An 18,102-nucleotide genomic window follows, 5' to 3' on the forward strand; every position below is an offset into this window, starting at 1 on the left:
GGAGAGCTGGAGAGGGACTTGGGACAAGGTGTGGAGTGCCAGGACAAGGGGGGATGGCTTCCCACTGCCAGAGGGCAGGGAGAGATGGGATACTGGGAATAATAAATCCTTGACTATGAGGGACAGGGTGCCCAGAGAAGCTGTGGCTGCTCCATCCCTGCTGTCTGAGGCCAGGTTGGAAGGGGCTTGGAGCAGCCTGGGGTAGTGGAAGAGGTCCCTGCCCATGGCAGGAAGCTGGAATGAGATGATCTCTTTAAGGTCCTTTTCAAACCAAAATGCCTGTGATTCTCTGATCAGGACACAGCAAAAGATAGTCCATGCTGGGCATTATGCAGGGACATAGGAAAAGACAATCCCTGAAATTAAGAACTGGAAACAATAAAACCCAACAAAAATCAACAACTGCTGATGTAAGAAGAAATAGGGCACAAAACAAGCAAAAAAAAAAAAGGAGATACAATTAAAAGAAGCAATGTGAGGGTCTGGACCTGCTTCTAGGATTGATTTTTAGCAGGTCTGGTACTCACTATTGCGCATTGCTGAATCACCTTTTGTCCCCTACCTGCCATGGGCACACAACACCCCCAGCCAGCGTTCACAGACCACACCAAGTGGGAAGGGGATCATTCAGGAGTTTCACCCCAACAGTTTCCCAAATTTTTAAGACTGCTGCAAGGAACATTACTGATGCAATCGTGAAAAGTGGGTATTTGTCTACAGCCATGTGTGCACCACACAGCATCACTTAAACGCAAATACCTTTTCATAGATAAAAATACCTGAATAATGGGGAAAAAAATACAATATATCTTGAGCCACAAGCATGTTACAGTACTGACCTTTGGTTTTGATTTAGAGGCTCTAACTAATAAAGCTTGGCTTTGCACCAAATCTGAAGAAGAAAATCAAGTACACTCTTGTCAAATCATAATTAATTTGCACTACAAAAAAAAGAGCAGAACTAAGCCAAGCATTCTTTAAAACTGGTCTCTAGAATTCAAAACACTCCATAAAATGTCCTATATCTTGAAAAACAGGATGATATTTTCCTGCCTTTTCAAGTTGATTACGCATCTTTCCACTCATTTAAAATATAAATTGAGTCTTAGGAAACAATAAGCTCTTCATTTTACAGGAATATTAAAGATTCAAAAGTACAGCAGCAGGAGAGGGAGTGTGATTATGAAACACAGCTGAAGTGAACCCTAAAGCTTTGTTACTGTTTGCCCCCCAAATATGCTCTTTCATCATTAAAAACATATACAGTGGCAGGGTAATTGACATTCACACTACTGTACAGATTTTGAGAACGTATTTAGCATATTCTTTCTAAAACCTTGGAAAATTCAGGATCTTTGGATATGCTACTAGAATTTTGTATGCCTCTATATAGTTATTAAGAGCAACGAAGTAACACAAACTTTTGATTACTTTGTATGTTTCTTCATTCAAAGACATAGAAAAGTCTTCAAAATACATTGAAACAAAACCAAACAAGAGTCAGGAATGCATATTTCAAAGACTGACATTGGATCTTTTAAATTTAAATTAGCTGTTGAGCAAAGCTGAGTTACTAAGATTACACATACACCACACACAAACCTCCTCCGCCATATAAACTCTTCAGTAATGCCTTGAGTATTTTTAAGTTGGTTTAAAAAAAGAAGGTCAGGTTATTCTCTCTTTTTTTTAGAAGGCATGACTATCTTTTGTTATGCCTTTAAATATGTCCTTCTGAGACTCCTGACCCATGACTATTTCTCTTAGACATTACATCAGTTGCAAATAAAACGTAATGAAACCATAAATATTGCAGGTAGTCAACAAACCATCGTCTTTAAGCTTGCAAAAATCACAATGACTTCTCTCTGAAATATGAGTCTTCAACCTGGTTTCTGCATTATTAATTCTGTCTATGAGCTAATGATCCAGAGGCCCTCTAATCTCCCTGTAAGATGCAATACACACGCAACCAGGATTTCAACACATTTTATCCTGAGTTTTCCCTTCAGAATATGGGTATCATTGGTTGGACAGGGCTTGGAGCAACCTGGGATAGTGGAAGGTGTCCCTGCCCATGGCAGGGAATGGAAGGAGATGATCTTTAAGGTCCCTTCCAACCCAAGATATTCTCCAATTTTATGATTCTATTTTTCTGTGGAGTCAGTTCAAATGGTGTTCTATGTGATGGAAGAGGACTCAATAAAAGTCTTTTTCAATTTCAAAATACCAGCACCAATTTCATAACTACCCCGTATTTCCAGAAATAATTTATCCACAAAGGCCAGCACGAATGTTTTTTTGTCTTTTCTGATTGTGCTTTAAAATACATTGGAAATGAGCACAAGAAATGGAATAACAATTGGTTGTCTAATGCTGAGAACAGATTTTCTGTTCTGGGAAAATTTTCCAAGAGCAGTTCATCCACTTGTAAAAAGACTTTCCAGAAGACCGCCAGGAACAGCTTTGAACTTGTTCATCCTTGCTTTTAATAATTTATTTCATAAATTCCTCTCAATTCTCCATATGTCCTGCACTTTGGAAATCTAAAAAGTGTTCACTGCCCCTCAAGGTATTGCCACTGGTAGACAGAATGAAGGGTTTTGCATGAGGAAGGTTATTCCAATGTATTTCCAATGACTTCTCCACAGAATGGTGCTACCTGCATCCCCAGGTGAGACCTCACAACTTCCCAAGCAACACAAGTTCTTCTGGAAAAGGACACAAAATGCTGGTAAGACATGATGGGTTTAGGGTAGTTTAACTAGTTTGGCTACAGGGGGGATTTTTCACAGTCCTAAACAATCCTGCTATTCTGTCACTTCATCCAGCCTCTCGGCAAGTCTGAGTAAATACACCAACAACCAACCAGCCAATTGACCAACCCGAGGTGTGGCATCTGAGAGAAGCAACATCCATAGAAGAACAGAACCTTTCAGGCAAAATGAGTCTCAAAGCACAAATAAAATACTGTTTAGCACCAGAGTTTATCAAAAAATAACCCTCACAGATGAGCTATCAACAGTAGCAGAGGGCGCAGTAGATGTGTTCAAGAGAGTGGATAAGCTGTGGCCCTCTCTGCATTTAAGAAAATTGGAAATTAATTACAGTTCCTTTGCTGGTACCTCCAGAAATGCTTGGGAAGGTCTTGAGATAAACCTTTGCGAAGTGTCTCACAGCACTTCTGAAGGTGGAACTAACTGATTTCCAATCAAATATGACCAACTAAAACCTTCACACTTCCTAATCATTGCTTTCCACACGTGATGCCTCCATGACTTCCTAAGACATTTTAAGAGATATAAAATTAGCAAGGGTTAATCAAAACCCAAGGTTTAAATTTTCACTCTTCCTTGCAAACCAGGAGTTCCACCAACCTGGTAATGTGACACTAACACACTGGCCTTTGCCTAGCCAGGATGTTGCATGATCTTCATGTGTTGACTAATCACAAAAGGATAATTTAACTTCTTGTCTTTTTCCCATTACCCCTGGCCACTCAGAAACACTATCGGGAGTTTTGCCGTCATGCCCAGAAATCCAGAGGTATTTTCACAGGTACTTAAGAGAGTCAGTCATTTTTTTAGCTTATTCAAGTAGTCTATCAGTCATGACTGGAGGAGAGATATCCATACTCTGGATATGTTGTTCTAAAAACTGACATTTCTGCACCGCACTGACAATTCTGCACATAGGTCTCTTCTGTCAGTGACTTTCTAGAGCTATGCATGACCACTTGCAAGCGAATGTGGTTGATCAGGATGGAAATAACTGCAATGAGACAGAAAAATGATTATCACATTGCAAACCAAAAAGGTCATTTATATAACAACATCTATGATTTAAAGGTAGCCACAGATCCAATGTGTCTGTCAGGTACTGTAAGAATTTAATGGCATCTGGAGCCACCAGGACTATTTTGGTCAAAATCTTGTACAAGGTTACCCATTTTTATATCTACTAAAACAGACATGTTATAGAACTGGACTTCTTATCAGCTGAAATCCTGAATTTTATACAGAAAGGGAAGCCAATAAATGTTCAGGATGACCAAAACAGAAATACAAGAGAAATAACAGATGTAGTTTGCTTTACCTTAGATCATGTCTTTTCCCCTTTTCTGCTTTTAAATGTTTCTTTTATGCAAAATGCCATGGTTCAACACACTTGAAAATTAAAGACTACCAAAGATCAGGGTTTGAGTCCTTCCATTCATGAAAGGAAATTAAAATCATCACTAAAAGCATCACTTTTTATTATTCTGATATAAACCACTCAGAAAATACCAAAAGGAAGAAGTATACTCAGTATTTTATAGGCTGTTTTGCCTTTTTGTATTTTGGTAGAGTGCAACAGTGGAGAATTTATTAAAAGATGTGTATATGAAGAGTTAGACATCAGCAGCCACATTCTGATCTCACCCCATCTGTCCTGGATTTCAAATTAAGGTAAGGTAAATATCCAGGCACAAACAGTAAAGGAATATCCAAGGGATTAGCAAGAATTAAAATATTCTGAGGCCAGTTAAATGATATGGGGCACTTAATGGTTGGACTGGATGATCTTAAAGGTCTTTTCCAATCTTGATGATTCTATGATTAATCTGAACACAATATTAAAAATGTGTAGAGCAAATACATTGAAAGGTGTTTTTCTTTTCCAGCCTGAACAATTCTGACCATTGCTGACACTGAATTTTCCTTGCCATGACTACAAGAAGGAGCTTCCCACCTAAACTTTCTAAAACTTTATTCATGTTGTTCTTGTAACCTACTTTACATTGATTTAATCAAGCTCCTTTAAACACATACAAACTTAGTTTGCCATTCTTAAAATGTTTTATAATAGCACATTTAATAAAGCTAATTTAAATCTGCTAATTTATAGAGACTTGCCAGAGGCTTTGAAACTTCAGAAAATGTGTAAACTTAACAGTTTGGCTGTGATAACAGCTCAGACAGTGGAAATTAAGCCCTTTGCATTACAATCATCTTCAAAGTGGATTCCTGGTTTGATTGCCAAAAGGGTACATTGCAAAAATACAGTAGGACACCAATTTACAAAAGATATTTCAGATGCCCCAGTTTTTGAATTTGGTCACTACTGTGCCTCAACATCACAGCCTCAAACATACACTGAGGTCTGTCATTTTAAGACTACCTGGATTCTTTTTTACAACCAAATTTTGGATAAGAGCAGAGTTTCTTATTCAATAGCCCTCTGTTAGAGCTCTGAGAAAGTGCACTTAGGGCCATTAATTCTGGGTCCCTAATTCTGGTTGTCAGTCTTCCATCTGCTGCTATATAGGTTTGCTACTGTCTGCTCTAATTCCTGCCTTTGAAAACCAAATGATAATGGATTATATGCCAGAGTGGGAATAGGCACACTGGTTGGGATACAAACTGTATCCCAGGTGATAACAAGAAGCAGTGAAAAAAAATAAAAATCAGCTCCTCAGTGATGTATCAGGGAGCTTCATCTCTACTAGAAGAAGTCTTTATACACAGTATTTAAATGGTAACTAAGTGATCCTTATCATCATCTGAGTTGCAGAAAATGGTAGCTTTCCTTGAAGACATGATTGAAATTTTCAGGGCTACTGTTGCAGACCTCTCCCCAAATTTTTACATGGGAGAAGGCATTAAGGCTTCCCCCAAGAAGACTTGTAGGACTGCAGATTTTTAAGGGACACAACCTCATTGCTTTGAAGCTTTTTTCAGTGTCTGTTAAATTCAAGTAATCCTTTAATTGTTTTCCCCTGCTAATTGCACCAAAACATTCATTGAGGCAATCTGGAATATATTCTTGGATGGGGTTTTTTAGTCTCTCCTGCTTCAATGCTTTTTCTGTCGGTTCTGTCACTGCTTTCTTTCCTGCTTTTATGTACCGAGAAACAGAATTAAGGTGTACTGCAACCAGTGGACACTTGCATAAACAGCCTGCTTTGAATAAAACCGCATGATCTGGGGAGAGGAAAACCACCTTCAGCCCCCCTGCCCAAATGCTAAAATATAGATGAGGTTCATATACTATTAAAGCATCACATTTTTGCCTTGAGACCACTGAAATGTTGTGAAGAGTAGAAAAATGTAAATAAACTGAACGGGGAGCATAAAAGCACATTGATCCCCAGGTTCTGAAACTGCAATTTAAATGGTTTATATTTGTAATTTATTTAAGACTCTTTATGGAAAATCCATTAGTAATGAATCTCCTTCACACATTTTTATTTTTATGCACAAGAGCTTTAAGTTTGCCAGGACTTCTGCAAAGCAACTTTTACTGCATCAAATTACTGCATTCCTTGATCTCTCCCAGCACACACTCACAGCAGCCACACTCAAACACAATGTTTAGCTCTGCAACAGACACCTCCAAAACAAGGTATTTCTTTTAAATTAACACAGCTGTGAAAAAGAAAGCAAACACAGTGGTTTTGCCCTGTCCCTCCAGCATTTTGCATCCGATGTCCACTTAAAATCAGCATGATCCTCTGCAATCCTTGCATCCTAAATCCGTGTGGAACTTCTTCATTGGGTATTGATGCAGAATTGGGAGCTGTCAGCTCCGATCGCTCTCACCAGCACAGGGGCTTGAGATTCTATTTCATAATAGGAAAAGATGGCCAGCGTTTTCCTGACAGAAATACCATACATTTTTCAGTCAGTAAAAATTACAGAGATCATTGATGATGCCTTTCCCATAGAGAATGAGGACTGCAAATTATCCAGCAAAGATTTTTTTTCCCTTGGTGCACAGAACAAAACCCAGCACGATCTGCTAAACTTATTAACTGATGGGGTTTGAAACCCCCTCTTTGCATGCTGCCGACACGCTCACCGCAACCTATGCATTGATCTTATTCAAAAAGCACAGTAATCTTTATGCTGCTAGAATTTGAGTTCTGTGTGCCATAGCGTACACTGCAAAGAAAAAGGAAAAAAAAAAAAAAAAAAAACAGCCTTTAGGAAAGGCATGTGCTGAACACACAAAATATGCAGGATGGAAAAAGACCAAATGTAATTAAAGCTTATATGAAATGAGACATTCCTATTTGCAGAGCTCTGGCTCCATTGCTATGAGAAAGAATGCACAGAATTTCAAATCATGCTCTATCTAGACAATGTCAGAAGAAAAAAAAAAAACACATTTTCCCCCCACATACCCCTCAATCCCCCACCCAAAGACCAAAAGGCAAATCTCATCATCGGAATCAGAGACAAAAAGCAATCCAAAGAGACTGGTTTACATATTCCTTCCCAAACCAAGTAATCGAGTCTCTCCCTCTCCCGGCTAATAGCTTATAAATTCAGACTTTAAACAAAAGCATCCGAGGACAAAAAAAAAAGAGAAAGAATCCTAATTCTCAAGCTTCCTACTTAGCACTGCCTCGCTTTTGATGATTTGTGCGGCTGTGTGTGCGTGCCTGTTTGAGAAATGGCGAGATAGGCTTAAAGTATTTTCCATTTCATCAAAGAGCATATATTACTTTCCTGGTTCGCTCCGATGTTGGTTTTATGCCCACCCCTTTTCAATCTGCCCATGTCTGAGATGCACAGTGCAGGCGTACAATCATGAGCAGCTTACGACACTCAGTGAACACTGGGTGCCTCTGCATGCTCTAGCAACATACTGCTCAGCTGAAGGGAAGGGATTCTTGCTGTCTCTCTCTGCTCTAAGCATCACCTAACAAGCAAAGCGAACAAAGAATGGGAAATAAAGCGACCCTTAGCCGGTCTGTGAATGAATGGTAACCTCTCTCTGGAGTAAAGGTTGTGCCGGTCCATGGTCGTTGCAAATGATGGACATTAAACAGATTGACAAATCCTGTGGAGTCGTTAGTAAAGAGTTTGGAGTTTTTTTCACGCCACAGTGTTAACTGCAGAGGAAAGGACAGAGGGAGAAGGAGAAGATCAAGCTCATGTACATAGTTCTGAAACTTGCAGGTCCTAGGAGGCAGCTCAAAAGCTAGCTGGACAAGCCTTTCGCTCGTTGAGCAGAAGCGAAGTGAGACATTGTGAGCTTGCCAGCCTTGCACAACATTGAAAGGGACTGAATTTGTAGCACAGAGGGGTCTTTTTTAGCTCTGCATATAATTAGTCCAAACACAAAGGAAGCAACTGAATGGAGGTTGTCACTCTCTGGAAAAGGGTGGGTAAGACACTTTTTAATTAAATTCTTTCATGAAGAAAGATTTTTTTTTTCCTTTGCTGCAGCATTTAACATGAACAAAATCACTATCATTTTACCTTTGAATGTCTGTGAACTTTAATGCTGCACAGCTCCTGCATGCTGTAAAGTGAAATATTTGCCTCTGTGTTTGTTCTGTTTGCTGTTTTGCTTTGGTTTTCGGGCTTTGTTTCGTTGGTTTGCCTTTTTTTTTTTTTCCTCCCTTAAATAAAATATGATGTAGAATTTGAAAAGACTCAATGGACATTCTCAAGCATATTTGGAAATATTCTTGCTAATGGATTTCCTTCTTATTGGTCTCTGTTTAAACTGGCTGCTGAGGAAGCCCCCAGGGTTGATATTGTGTACGCTGGGTATCTTTTCTAAAATGCTTCCAGCTGTGAATAGTGGGTGTCCACAGCTCTGTCGGTGTGAGGGCAGGCTTTTGTACTGTGAATCACTGAATCTCACAGAGATGCCTCGCAACCTGTCGGGCATGATGGGCTTGTCTCTGCGGTACAACAGCCTTTCAGAGCTGCATGATGGACAGTTCACAGGGTTAATGCAGCTCACGTGGCTCTATCTGGATCACAATCACATTTGCTCAGTGGAGGGGAATGCCTTTCAAAAATTGCGGCGAGTTAAAGAGCTCACCCTGAGTTCCAACAAAATAACCCAACTGCCCAACACCACTTTCCGCCCCATGCCAAACTTGCGCAGTGTGGATTTATCATACAACAACCTGCAGTCTTTGGAGCCTGACCTGTTCCACGGGCTGAGAAAACTGACAACTTTGCACATGCGGTCGAACGCCATCAAGTTCGTGCCAGTGAGAATCTTTCAGGACTGTCGCAGCCTGAAGTTTCTAGACATAGGATACAATCAGTTAAAGAGCCTGGCTCGAAACTCTTTTGCTGGCTTGTTCAAACTCACTGAGCTGCACCTCGAGCACAATGACTTGGTGAAAGTGAATTTAGCCCATTTTCCCAGGCTCATCTCCCTGCACTCCCTCTGCTTGCGAAGGAATAAAGTTACCATCGTAGTAAACACTTTGGACTGGATATGGCAACTCGAAAAGATGGATCTCTCCGGCAATGAAATCGAATACATCGAACCTCACGTTTTCGAAAGTGTACCTCATCTCAAATCCCTGCAGCTGGACTCCAACCGGCTGACCTACATCGACTCCCGAGTCCTCGACTCCTGGAAGTCCCTCACGAGCATCAGCCTCTCCGCCAACGCCTGGGATTGCAGCCGGAACGTCTGCGCCCTGGCCTCCTGGCTGAGCAACTTCCAGGGTCGCTACGACAGCAACCTGCTCTGTGCCACCCCCGAGTACGCCCAGGGAGAGGATGTTTTGGACGCCGTGTACGCCTTCCACTTGTGCGAGGACGCCGACCCCACGAGCGTCAACACCTTCTCCCCGGTGACCAACAACAGCGAGCAGACGCCGGGCTATGGCTCGGCCACCGCCACCTACGACGCGCCCGACGGCGACGAGGACCGGACCACGTACGCCGTCACCATCACCATGCCCGGCGAGAACTCCGAGAACGCCGTGCAGATTCACAAGGTGGTGACGGGCACCATGGCACTGATTTTTTCCTTCCTCATCGTGGTTTTGGTGTTGTACGTCTCCTGGAAGTGCTTCCCAGCCGGCTTAAGGCAACTAAGACAGTGCTTTGTCACACAGCGCAGGAAGCAGAAGCAAAAACAGACCATGCACCAAATGGCTGCCATGTCAGCCCAGGAGTATTATGTTGATTACAAACCCAACCACATTGAGGGAGCCCTGGTGATCATTAATGAGTACGGATCTTGCTCCTGTCACCAGCAGCCAGCGAGGGAATGCGAGGTGTGATTTTCCTTTGGGATTTAAACAGTGTGCAACCAAATAACAGCGTGCAGGCAGACAGTGGCTCGGGGTGGGGGGGGTTTGCTGGGCTTTGCTGGAGATTTCTGACGTGCACCCCTGCCCAAATTGTTTAAGAGGGGCTGTCCAAGAGACTTGATATTTTAGCTTTATCGTGTCTTAAAAACCTTCAGGACAGCCAATCTTAAGGTTTCATATGCTAATACTCCCTTTGAAGATCTGTCAATATTCAGGAATCTGAGAGTGTAAAAAAGGTACCAATTATTGATCTTTTGTAAACTAAGGAAACCGTTTAAAATAAAAAAAAATAGCATTTACAGTTTTTACAGACTGGTGTATATTACATGAATGGCTCCCTGTATACAAAATGCAACAGTTTAACCTCTCTCTTCATGCTGAGTGTTGAAATGAAAAGTCGAGGAGCAAAGAAGCCACGTAAAATAGAAAGCTTAAAATGACCCAGGTGGCTTCCCATTGTAATTAGCACACATTCACGTACATCATGTTGCTAAAGATATGAAGCATGACACTGGAATTCTATTTTTGTTAATGTGCTACCTGTAACTGGACGTCAGTACAAGGAGCCAGAGCGGCTCAGAAAGGCTGAAGTTTTGACTGTGTCACTAGGACAGGATTTCTGAGGATTTTTAAGTACAGCTCACTTGTTAGTTGCTGTGAGATCCATAAAAACTGCATTATGACCCCTAAAAGTATTTTGTATCAAAAGCGATGATATTGTGAAGACTCACTAACAAAAAACAACAAACAAAATCCAAACAAGAGAAACACTGCCAAAATGTGCTTATCAGAATTTTCTTTAATATAAAAAAACTCCAAAAAAGTGCTAAATTTACGGGTTTTTACTTGCATTTACCACTTTTATGCTTGTTTTGAGCTATACCAAGAGTAAAGACCCCCTCACTTTGTGCCCTGTGGTGCCATGGTTAACGGAGAAGAGCAAAAGCAATTATTTGGGTCTCATTGGTGAAACTCAAGAGCAAAACCACTGTCAGGGTAGGACAGAGAGTTTTCAGAGCACCCTTCTGGGTCCTGTAGTAAAGTGCTGGCAAAGCCCAGCTCGTGTCCCTCCCTTCCACCACCAGCCTTCACTAACAAAACAACCCCCAAACCTCTGCAGAGGCTGGAGGCAGATGTACCCTCCTTACCAAGGACTGAAAAATGGCATTGATGGATATAAGCAGTGGTTTCATGATGTAGAATCCCACAGCTGTTTTATCTGACTGCCCTTAAATAAAGGCTTCCTTTCCTTGTATTTTGGATTTTTCATTCCAGAATGTGAACAAGCAACCGATTGATCTTTTCAGCAGCTCCTCTCACACTAATTGACGATGAGGGAGTTTTATAACATCAGGCAGAGCGTCTTGAAATTTTCTTCCTACAGCATTACATGCGAATAAAATGTTATGGATAATGAACTGGGTGACATTTCTGTGCTTTGTACATGTTTCTCTATCCTCAGGTTACCACCAAGAGAGGAGCAATTCCAAAATTTTACATGTATTTTAATGTAACACAGGTTTTTTTTTTTTCCTTTTTCATTGCATTAAAGTGCTATCTACTCTTACAAGGGTACAGCAGGCTTATAAAGCAGAAAAATAGGCACAGAAGAAATAATTTGTTTTCATGAATAGCAGGTTTTAGCCATTAATTTTAAATGAAAAAGTAAAATGTAAAACTGAAACTAAATGTAAAACTAAAACTATTTTTAAGGAGTCAGAACTTATTTTCCTCTATTTGGTACATCTCATACTGTTTATTACAAAACATGAAAAATAGTCTCATAATCAAAATTTTTACTCGGTGAGACTGTAATGTCATCTGTGAAAGCAATGAGATTATGTACTGGGAGAGGACAGTTTCACAGAAAATTTAATGAAAATCAACTGCTTTTTTTTTTCTAAAGCCACTGCAAATTCACCCACAGCTCTCAAACAAGCGAGCCCTGTTAAAACCAGCCTTTTCTCTCTTTAAACAAATGCACATTTCTCTCTCTGTGCCTCAAGCCCACAAGGGCCTGATCCATCCTGAAACTCCCAAGTGACCTGATGGGTTGAGTGTGCATGTACAAACCTAACAGGAGGGGCAGAGGGAAGGTACAGAGCCCCTCCTCTCTTTGAGTTCCTCACCATGTTTGAAGCAAAAGTACTTTATGCCATGCTGAGGGCCTAGCTATATTTATTTTCCCCATTAAACCCTTCTCTGAAATCAATAGGGAATTTAACTGTGAAAACTTGGCTCTCTAACTTTGAGGTATGTGTTCCCCAAGCCCCCCGGCAGCACTTGGTTACAGCCACTTGCCAGGAAGCTTCCAAAATCAACCAAGGTTGTTAAAATACTGTCTGCATATGCTAAAACAAAATGTGAACTGGTTTAATTTTGATAATGACCCCCTGTTGCTATCAGGAAATGTGCTGGTGCAGTCATGGTTTTGCCCCTGTGAACCTGAGACAAGTCTGATACCAACAAACAATCATCCCGTGGTTGTATTTCCGTGTATTTTTAGCATTTTTGTGGGTTGTATTTGAAACACACGAGTGACTGCACCCCTCTGGAGTCATCCCTGCTGTTTATTGGTGTTAGCAACCTCCAGCTACGTTTGCAAAGACGTGAGCAATTCTGCCTTTGGAATTTATTCACCTCTGTGCTCCATGCATCTCACATTGACAGCCCAAGGAAACGGAACAGAGCGTTTTTTCTTTGAAGGTGCAGAGATTTCTTGAGTGGGAGCTGATTTGGGGTTTGCCTGTTGCCACTTTTCCTGGAGAGAGGTGATGCCCACCAATGGCTTGCCACCCTGAGCAGGATGATGGATGGATCCCTCCATGGAAAGCACAGCACTTATTAAGGGATGTATTTCAAAATCCTCATGCAGAAATCTTTTCTAAGGGTAATCCCTTCCAGAGACAGCCTCCTGGTGATCCCCAGAGGATTTCTGGAGATCCTGACACCCTCTGAATATTTATTGGAGAAAAAAGGGTGTCACTGCTGTTACGTGGCATGAAAGCACCCCACAGGGTGCCCACATCCAGGCTGAAAATTTACATGAAATATGTGTGGGTAATAAAGAAATAAAAGAGCCTGTATGTCATTTCAATCCAGCTATTGCAAATCCAGTTATTCATCCTGCTCCAGGCTACTTGCATTGGTGTATATGAGAGTTATTATATTTGTACTGCATTTAGAGCAACTGCAGGGACAGATTTTCCCCAATTCTTTCTTTCAAATTTCATGTTCAACAACTACCCAGAGATAAGTTATTCCCTCTCTTTTGATACCCTTATTCTGGCCTATTAAATGGCTCCAAAATCAAAAGCGAGAAAAAAAGGGGAAAAAAATGCTTTTGGGGTGAGCTGTGAACAGTGTTTTGTCCATGAAATGCTTGGGGAATATCAAAGGAAGGGAAATATTTTAAATATTCCCTTTTTGATGTTCCACTTAATAGGACTAATCTCCCTTTTATAATTAGGTAATTAACATTATTTTTTTAAAAATTTAACTGTCTTTTTGCACACAAGACAGGGTGAAAGGCAAGCAAAAGCACTACCTTTCCTGAAGCTGGTTAGCAGTACCAGTGTTACAGATCTCTAATATGCATTCTCTTGCTGCTAACATCAATACCCACTCACAGTGCATCCAGGGCTGAAGGAACTGTTGCTGTGTATGCTTTGAATGTATATAAGGGATGATTTATTTTCCTTTCTGCCTTTTTTTCCTTCCTTTCTGTACTACTTAAAAAAAAAAAATGGTATGAAACCACAGAATCAATGCTAATGTACCACATTCTGTTTCTGGCCTGAAAATATAAAATACAAAGAAATTCTGTTAAAGGTGCCAATTCCCTCCTTTGCCATGTCTGGGTGCTGCAGGGGGTGAGCCCAAGGGATGACCCATTCCTTGTGGTCACAGCAAGGCTCCTCTGGACCAGGCTGATCCAGCTCCCTGCCTACCTGTGCCACAGAAAGACCATGAACCATCCCTAAGGGTATTTCTGTATGCTTTAATATATTCTCTGTGTTTTCATGGCTAAGGCATTGAGGGGTAGTTGAAACGAGACTATTTGATAATCTTCTTCAGTGCTGATAAAAAAACCCCAAACAACCCTCATTTGCTTTTGAGATGGACTACATTTGTTCCTTGTGTGTCTCATTCTGCATTAATAGCAAAAGGACTCTCTGAGTCCCCCTTCCTCCCCCCTCCAGCTTCTACAGTGGTATTCAGAATGGCAAAAAGGGAGTGTTTAATGAGGAAGCTCATTTCTAGTGCTATTATAATAATAATAGCAGTGATAATAATGAAATTAAGAGGAGACAAAAGATAAGAGGAAAGACTGGAGTAATGGCAACCAAACTCAGGGTGTTTCTGGATTCCTCTGCCTTTTCCTTTTGTAAAGATGGTTAACCTAAAGAAGTAGCACAGATGAAAAACCAAGACTGAGGGTGGGTGGAAAAAGCAGTTTTAAAAACTGTGCAAGCAGGGATGAAACAGCTTCTGCAAAGGAGGGTACACCACTAAATAGCTCCATTCAGCAGGAGAGAGCAAAGGAAGGGGTGAAGGGACGGGATGAAAGGGAAGATGAGAGCTGCTGAGAAGGCAAGGGGGAACTGTGCACACATGGGAAATGAGATTTCTCCGTGCCTTCCCCTCCCACGTTTGGGCCGTGGCAAGGACGGCAGCAGGGACTGAAGGAAGATGCCCAGCATCTCTCTCTCTGCCCTGCCTTTCCCAGCAGAGCGTGCAGCGAGGCGCAGTCGGACACGCTTCCCCAAACACACGTGCCCGCAGCCCCGTCATTTCCACCAACACCTGCCTGGCCCCTGGGAGCACGGTGTCCCTCATCCATCCCTCGGCCTGCCCAACTCCCGCGCTGTGCCTCTGCCACCAATTCTTTGGGCTGGATTTCTTAGCTGTCCTAGTCACAGTGCACCACCGACTTGCTAGAAAAGAGGACTTTTCCACCCTATATATATATTTTTTTTTTTACTTTTTTTTAAGAAACATTCATCTAGAGGGATGGGTGATCTTCAGCTACTGCGGATTCTCCTGCTACCTACATCTACACTCATAGTCAGCTTTCACATTCACAGCTCTAATGACAAACAGATCTGAGATATTTTTGCTGTCCTCAATTTACCATTATGCACCAAGGTTATACTTTCCCTTGACCTGCCCAACCCAGTCTAATATTAATAAATTGAGCATTTATGCGAGCTCCTTTCCAAGCATGAAGTTGATTAGGAATTTAGGAAATGCTGGTGATTTAAAGATTAACCTTTCATATAATTACTGACATAAACCAGAGCTATTAAGGTATTAGAAACAACTATTCAGAGCATATTCTACATTAAAAACCAAATCACATTTAGAGCCATGCGAAAGACTTTCCATACCAGCCAATTTATATTTTTTTTTAAACAGCAGAAGAAAAACCTGGTGAAAGGAAAGGAGTAAGCACAGCCTACCTCTAAAGTTATGGGGAGGAAAGCAAAGCTATAAAAATAATACAGAAACCAAGCAACAGTCTTCTGCTGGCAAGACACAGCTTGTAATTGGGTGGGTGGCTGTGAAGAGCTGAGATGAATGCTGCAGAGCACTGTAATTTTACTGCACCCTGTCTGCTCTGAAGTGAACATATTTGCAATGAAATCTGTATTTCTGTGAGAACAGGGCAATTGGGTTTTTTGGGGTTTTTTGTTTTGTTTTATTGATTTTTTTGTTTTGTTTTGGTTTTTTTTTTTTTTTTATTATTAAGACCACATCACTTGTTGGCATTCAGGCACAATTCTTGAGGTTTTAAAGCAATTACTGTTCTTACTCCCTTTGCTGGGGTGATAGCTGGGGGAGACAGTCAAAGGGGAGAGGCTGCACTGAAAGGAGTTTGAGCTCCAAGTCCCAGATTTGCATCACAGGAGTAGAAATTCAGTCAAAAATAAACACCCGCTTTTCACCTTTCCCTCCATCTCCCCTCTTCCTAAAAATCCAAATATGCACATCACTGATAAAAATCAGAGCTAGGTGGCAGTGCTAAAGGATTAATACTATGCACATCTGTTCTTGGCAAACAGCACCTACTATTCTGCTAAGGCACTTTTATTTTAAATCATTTCCCTGCTCTCATGTTCTTCACATCCTCACCAAACGCAGTCACTAGTGCCAGAAAGATGTCTTTCAGTACGGGTGCTATGGGAACATGAGCAATTCCCTTCAATTTCTGAGCTAACAAAGATTAATCCAAGATTTCAAAGGCAATAGGTAAGTAGAAAAATCTACTTCGTCACTGAATTATCATTTTTAGCACAACAGATTTCTCTGACTGACGTGATTAGACACTAAGCCCAGTTATTCATTTATTACCAACTTTAAACTGGCCCTTTTTGCTGATGTGCCTTTCTCCCACGAGCAGAACAGAGCACGACACCGGAGGGAGGGTTGAAAATTTTTTTGTAAAATCTAAGATTTAAAAAAAATATGCATGGACACATCAAATTGATTTAAGGGCTGATCCAATGAAAAAAATGCAGTTTATGTAGAGCAGATCTTCCTGCAGCAGCACACCTCTGTACCCTAGTGGTTACAGTCAGGTATGAGCAAACATCCTCCTGAGAGCTGGGGGACTCAAACTGAAAACAGATTTCTGAATACCTTTCAAAATATATACTTTCCCTCTAATTTTTAACCTTTCTTACACATCCTCACATTTTTCATTCCCAGAGCCTCACAGGCAGGGTGAACCAAAAAACAAGAGGGGGAGCAGGAAGAGGAGAACCCTGAAAATCCCAAACTAACCTGCAAGAACAGTACACAGCTCTTGACTTCCTGAGGTTTTGAGCCTTTTCACAGCTGTCAGCCCTTTGAAACAAGTCTGCTATTAACCCTCTTTGCAGGATGAGAGGTAAAGTGAGCTCCCAAGAGTAAACCTGGATCTATCTTTGTGGTCCAGTGCCTCTCTGACAGCCTGGCTTGCTTAGAGAGCCTGGTAAATATTAAAGAATGTTAATAATAATGAGATAAACCATCTAGGGATTTTTTTACCGACTCTTTTTTTTTCCCCTTTTTTTAAACATGGCTCCATAATAAAGCTTATTATGACAGAAAATTTACTTCTCTGATCCACATTATTTCCCAATGCAATTTTTTTTCCACAGCAAACAAATTTGTGGCTGCTGCTCAAAGGTTTGCAATCCGCAGGCTAAAGAGGCCACTGGATGTTAAATGTTTACCTTAATTCCATGTAAATGTCACTCCATATTGGAAATTTTGTGTTTATTTTCCAGTAAATTCAGCTGCCTCCACCTTCACAAACCTTCCCCCTGCACCGTAACTCTCTTTCCAAACAGCCCAGAACCCACTGCTCCTGTCAGATCGAATTCCCAAACAACAACTGGATGCCATGAATTTATTATGTAATTGCTGCAGTCTAATAAATTGGATGTGCAGGCTATGGCCTGAGAGATGAAGAAATCATGGAGACAGCGAACAAGCAGGAGGAATGCAGCTGACATTCTCTGTCTGGGGAAAACCCACAAAACAAAATCCCTGCGTGGGACAGTGCTTGAGGAAGGTGGAGGGCACAGAGCACCAGCTGAAAAAAAAAGGGGGACTACATGGCATAGAGGAAATCACTGCTACAAAATAGAGGGGGAAATTGTAGAGGGGACAGTGCCCATGACAGATGAATCAGAAAGAGATTTAGATGATAACCAACAGAGCTGACCCTCACCAGGTGATAGCAAAGCTCTGTGGTCATTCCTGATAACAAAACAAGCCTATATAAACCTACACCTGCAGTGGGAAACAGAAATCCACAAAGTCCCAGGGAGCTGAACCCTGGGCTTATTCCTGTGTCCATCTTGGCTTTGTCATGATTGGCTTTTTGGTAGATTTTAAAAGAAATTTGCTTTTTTATTGCTGTCATGCACAGAACTGAACCCATGGAGATTGTGCTGTGGCTTCATGTGGAATATGCTAAGCCGAAAGTTGTTTCCTCAACGGGAGGCACGTCTAGACTCAAGCAAACCTTCCTATTTTGCTTTGTGTGTCTA

The 18,102-nt window shown here is 41.3% G+C and overlaps 2 protein-coding genes across 14 annotated transcripts in view; one reads left to right on the forward strand and one right to left on the reverse strand.

The window, feature by feature from the left end:
- CTNNA2 (catenin alpha 2) overlaps positions 1-18,102 on the reverse strand; it is a 463,302-nt gene that overhangs the window by 148,274 nt on the left and 296,926 nt on the right. The window contains exon 1 of one of the 13 annotated variants that reach the window (XM_068189034.1): positions 9,306-9,445. The exons of 11 other annotated variants lie outside the window; for them this stretch is intronic. The gene's annotated coding sequence lies outside the window, so the exon portion shown is untranslated. Of the gene's footprint in view, positions 1-7,379; positions 7,399-9,305; positions 9,446-18,102 lie in introns of those variants that run through there. One more of the 13 variants, XM_068189033.1, reaches the window with a different exon arrangement.
- On the forward strand, positions 7,559-11,315 carry LRRTM1 (leucine rich repeat transmembrane neuronal 1). Its single transcript, XM_068189035.1, has one exon. It carries the CDS (start codon positions 8,468-8,470, stop codon positions 10,028-10,030), a length of 1,563 nt encoding a protein of 520 aa, XP_068045136.1. The 5' UTR covers positions 7,559-8,467; the 3' UTR covers positions 10,031-11,315.

The sequence above is a fragment of the Anomalospiza imberbis genome, chromosome 4 (genome assembly GCF_031753505.1).
Source record: "Anomalospiza imberbis isolate Cuckoo-Finch-1a 21T00152 chromosome 4, ASM3175350v1, whole genome shotgun sequence".
Lineage (NCBI taxonomy): Eukaryota > Metazoa > Chordata > Aves > Passeriformes > Viduidae > Anomalospiza > Anomalospiza imberbis.

What these genes read in the sequence shown, in the direction of transcription:
- LRRTM1 (XM_068189035.1), top strand. Translation starts at nt 8,468, where the DNA reads ATGGATTTCCTTCTTATTGGTCTCTGTTTAAACTGGCTGCTGAGGAAG.